This window comes from Arachis hypogaea, chromosome 13 (assembly GCF_003086295.3).
Source record: "Arachis hypogaea cultivar Tifrunner chromosome 13, arahy.Tifrunner.gnm2.J5K5, whole genome shotgun sequence".
Taxonomy (NCBI): Eukaryota; Viridiplantae; Streptophyta; class Magnoliopsida; order Fabales; family Fabaceae; genus Arachis; species Arachis hypogaea.
In genome coordinates, this window is record NC_092048.1 from 54,911,364 (window position 1) to 54,915,412 (window position 4,049).

The 4,049-nt window shown below is 40.5% G+C and overlaps 1 protein-coding gene across 1 annotated transcript; it reads right to left on the reverse strand.

The window, feature by feature from the left end:
- Nucleotides 1-2,557: 2,557 nt before the first annotated feature.
- Nucleotides 2,558-3,479, reverse strand: LOC140177610 (uncharacterized). Its single transcript, XM_072210743.1, has 3 exons — nt 3,281-3,479; nt 2,891-3,162; nt 2,558-2,692 (listed from the first exon to the last, which is right to left on the reverse strand). Exons 1-3 carry the CDS (start codon nt 3,477-3,479, stop codon nt 2,558-2,560), a joined length of 606 nt encoding a protein of 201 aa, XP_072066844.1.
- Nucleotides 3,480-4,049: the final 570 nt, after the last annotated feature.

Genomic DNA, 4,049 nt, shown 5'->3' on the forward strand with positions numbered 1-4,049 from the left:
CGAAGGATCATTCCCTCAGTTTAATTTACAATCAAGGTTATTTAGACATACACAAGAATGGAGTCATATAAAAAGATATCTTATTATATAAAATTGATGGGATAGTCCCCTTCCCTTACCGAAGGTTCTTATCCCAAATGTTTTTCGATCACCTTCCCTTACCGAAGGATCATCTCGATTATCTTGTCTTTGGGGGTCACCTTCCCTTACCGAAGGATCATTCCCTCAGTTCTTTAACAAGTACGGTTATTTAGGCATATACAAGAATGAATCATGCGAGAGGAAAGGCATATATCATGATAAAATAAGCATGTTTGAATAAGATTTTATACGAAAGTAGGTACTCTCGTCCCTAGAGGGGTATTAATAATATAAATGTACATACTAAAAAAAATAGGATATTTTAAATAGTTGAATAAAATAGTTATAAGAGAGCATGTACTTTTTAACTCAAGGAAATATTAATAGTAATCTAATGGTATAAAAGTCAATATAATTTCATATAATAAAATAAGGGATATTAATTAGCTGAATAAAATAATTATGAGGAACATGTACTCTTGACCCTAAGAAGATATTAATGATATAATGTAAAAAGTATAATCTAAGTGTATATAGTAAGAAAGTGAGTATTTGAAATACTTGGATTAGATATTATAAGAAGTATGTACCCTTGATCTTTAAAATAAAGGAGCAATAATAACATAATGATATAAGGGGTCATTTAGTTGCATATAATAAAATAGGATTCCTTGAACAAGATATAAAAAGGAGCATGTACTCTCAATATTAAAGGAATAATAATAAGGTAACGGTATCAAAGGTCATGTAAAGGCACATAGTAAAATTAGGGAATGTTAAATAATTTAATAAAACGTTATAAAGGGGCATGTACTCTCAACATAAAAGGAATAGTAATTAAAAGGTCATGTAAATGTACATAGAAAAGATATGGGTTACATATTAATTGATTCAAGAGGGTATAATTGACAAAATAGATAATCATGCTCAATGTAGGTGAGAGATAAGCAAAGAATAATTCATGCCATAAAATACATGAAAGATGATAGTCATGCATGGATGGAAGAAAACAAAATAAAGCATACTACATGCCAACATAAGTAAGAAAGGCATAATTCCCTACCTTCTTTTCTAACGCTTCTTTGAGCTTGCCTCTTATGTTTGCCCACAGAATGTTATTTCTTTGTAGAGAGAGAAGGGAGAGGATAAGTGTTTGAGAGAAGTGATTTTCTACCTATGGGTGCTCCCCTATTTATATACATTTGGAGATGGGGTGGTTGGGATATTTTAAATTTCAAACTAAGGGTGGTTACCAAGTTCCTATCCAAAATTTCAAAATTCTAAACTTATCTCCTAACTGATTTTCAAACTTCAAATTTAATTTTGTTTCTAGAAGGGGCGGTTGTTACATTATCACCCCCATAAGAAAAGAATTTGTCCCCAAATTCCATGTCTGAACTTGGTCGATAAGGGTCGTTTAAATAACTTAGGGGTCCTACTGAAATTTCCTTACTGTTGGGGAGAAAAGGAGATCCTCACCACGATTGTTACCTGTAAATAAGTCCGGGAGATTCTGTCTCATGTCTGCCTCTTTTTCTTATGTGTAGTCTCTGGAATTGCCGCTATCCCATGCCACCTTTACCAGTCGTGTCGTCTTGCTCTTTAGTTGCTTCGTGCTTCTGTCTACAATCTCTATGGCTGGTAGTTCAAAAGTCAGGTCGTCTTTGAGTGTTACATCCTCTTGCTGCAACACATGGCTTGGATCGTGCTGGTATTTTCGGAGTTGGGACACATGGAACACGTCATGTAGTCTTGATAGATTTGGTGGTAGGGCAAGATGGTATGCCGACTTTCCTATACGCCGGAGGATTTGAAATGGACCCAGGTACCGGGGGCTTAGTTTTTGTACCTTAAGAGCCCTCCCTACCCCGGTGGTGGGGGTGATTTTTAGGAATACGTGATCGCCTTCCTGAAATTCGAGGGGTTTCCTTCGTTGATCTGCATAACTCTTTTGTCGACTTTGGGTGGTGCGCATTCTTTCTCTTATCCTCTTGATATCTTCCGTAGTCTGTCTTACTAACTCCGGTCTTAATTAGCCTTTCTCTTCTGGTCCGTACCAGCATAAAGGAGATTGGCATCTTTGCCCGTACAGTGCCTCATATGGTGCCATCCCGATGCTACCATGGTAACTGTTGTTATAAGCAAACTCGATCAGTGGTAGGTGACTCTCCCACTTTCCTGGTCTGTCTAGGACACAAGCTCGTAACATGTCTTCCAACGTCTGGATGGTCCTCTCCATTTGTCCATCTGTTTGCGGGTGGTATGACGTGCTTAGGCACAATTTCGTCCCGAATGCCTTCTGTAATGCGTTCCAAAACCTCGAGGTGAATCTTGGGTCTCTATCCGAGACTATGGTCGTTGGTACCCCATGTAACCTCACGATCTCTCTGATATATAGCGTGGCTACTCTTTCCAATGAGTCGGTCGCCTTAACTGGTAGAAAATGGGTAGTCTTTGTAAGCCGGTCCATGATGACTTATATAGCGTCACGCCCTGCTTGAGTACGGGGTAGTCCTATGACGAAATCCATCGATATGTCTTCCCATTTCCACTTCGGGATGCCAAGGGGTTGCAATACCCCTGATGGTTTCTGATGTTCGATTTTTACCTTCTGACAAACCAGGCATTTATTCACGATCGTGGCTAAATCCTTTTTCATCCCTGGCCACCAGAACATCTTCTTCAAATCATGGTACATCTTCGTCATGCCAGGATGAATGGTAAAATCTCCTCTGTGTGCTTCTTCCGCAATCTTGCTTTGAAGGTCTCCTTCCCTTGGGACACAGATTCAACCTTGGTATTTCCATACCTTGTCCTCTCCTTCGGTGAAGCCCTTCAATCTTTCTTCTTTGACAAGGCGTAGGGTTTCTTGAAAGTTGGGGTCGGAACTCTGTGCCTTAGTTATTTGTTCTTTGAATTGACTTGCCACTGTTAGGTGGTTCAGACGTATGCTTTTTGGAGCGAGGGTGACTTGTAAGTTCATGTCTCTGAAATTCCTTATCAACTCTGCCTCTTTTATCATCAGCCATGATGCCTTGAGTACCTTCCGACTCAGAGCGTCAGCCACCAAGTTAGCCTTTCCTGGGTGGTAATTTAGAACAAAGTCATAATCTTTAAGAAACTCCATCCACCTCCTTTGTCGCATGTTGAGTTCCTTCTGGTCGAACAGGTACTTTAAGCTCTTATGATCGGAGAATACTTGAAACCCTAACTCCGTACAAATGATGCCTCCATGTCTTCAGCGCAAATACTATCGCGGCTAGTTCGAGGTCGTGAGTTGGATAGTTGGCTTCGTGGGTCTTCAGTTGTCTTGACGCATACGCCACTACCTTTTTGCATTGCATTAGTACGCAACCCAATCCTTGTCCTGAGGCGTCGCAGTAAACTTCGAAGGCCATGTCGGGGTTAGGTAAGGCTAGTACTGGGGCGGATGTCAAGCGACACTTTAACTCTTGGAAGCTTCTTTCGCAGTCTGGCGTCCAAGCAAACGGGGTATCCTTCCTAGTTAAACGGGTTAATGGCAGGGCTAGTTGAGAAAACCCTCTTATGAACCTTATATAGTAGCCCGCCAATCCTAAAAGAACTTCTTATTTCTGTGACTGACGTCGGCCTTTCCCAGTTTAGTACCGAGTCTATCTTACTGGGATCCACTAATATTCCGTCGCCGGAAACCATGTGTCCAAGAAATTGTACCTCCTTCATCCAAAACTTACACTTGGATAGTTTTGCGTACAACTTTTTCTCTCGAAGGGTTCCCAGTATTACACGCAAGTGCTCCCTGTGTTCTTCTTCTGTCTTGGAGAAAATCAAAATATCATCTATGAATACCACCACGAAACTGTCGAGGTAAGGTCGAAAAATTCTATTCATGTAGTCCATAAAGACGGCGGGGGCATTGGTCAACCCAAAAGACATTACTGTGAACTCGTAGTGTCCGTATCTCATTCGAAATGCTGCCTTTGAAATGT

What these genes read in the sequence shown, in the direction of transcription:
- LOC140177610 (XM_072210743.1), bottom strand. Translation starts at nt 3,479, where the DNA reads ATGGCCTTCGAAGTTTACTGCGACGCCTCAGGACAAGGATTGGGTTGC. An exon ending in GTACGGAGTTAGGGTTTCAA is followed by an intron (nt 3,163 to 3,280) that starts GTATTCTCCGAT and finishes ATTACCACCCAG; the next exon opens with GAAAGGCTAACTTGGTGGCT. An exon ending in TCACCGAAGGAGAGGACAAG is followed by an intron (nt 2,693 to 2,890) that starts GTATGGAAATAC and finishes CTGGTTTGTCAG; the next exon opens with AAGGTAAAAATCGAACATCA.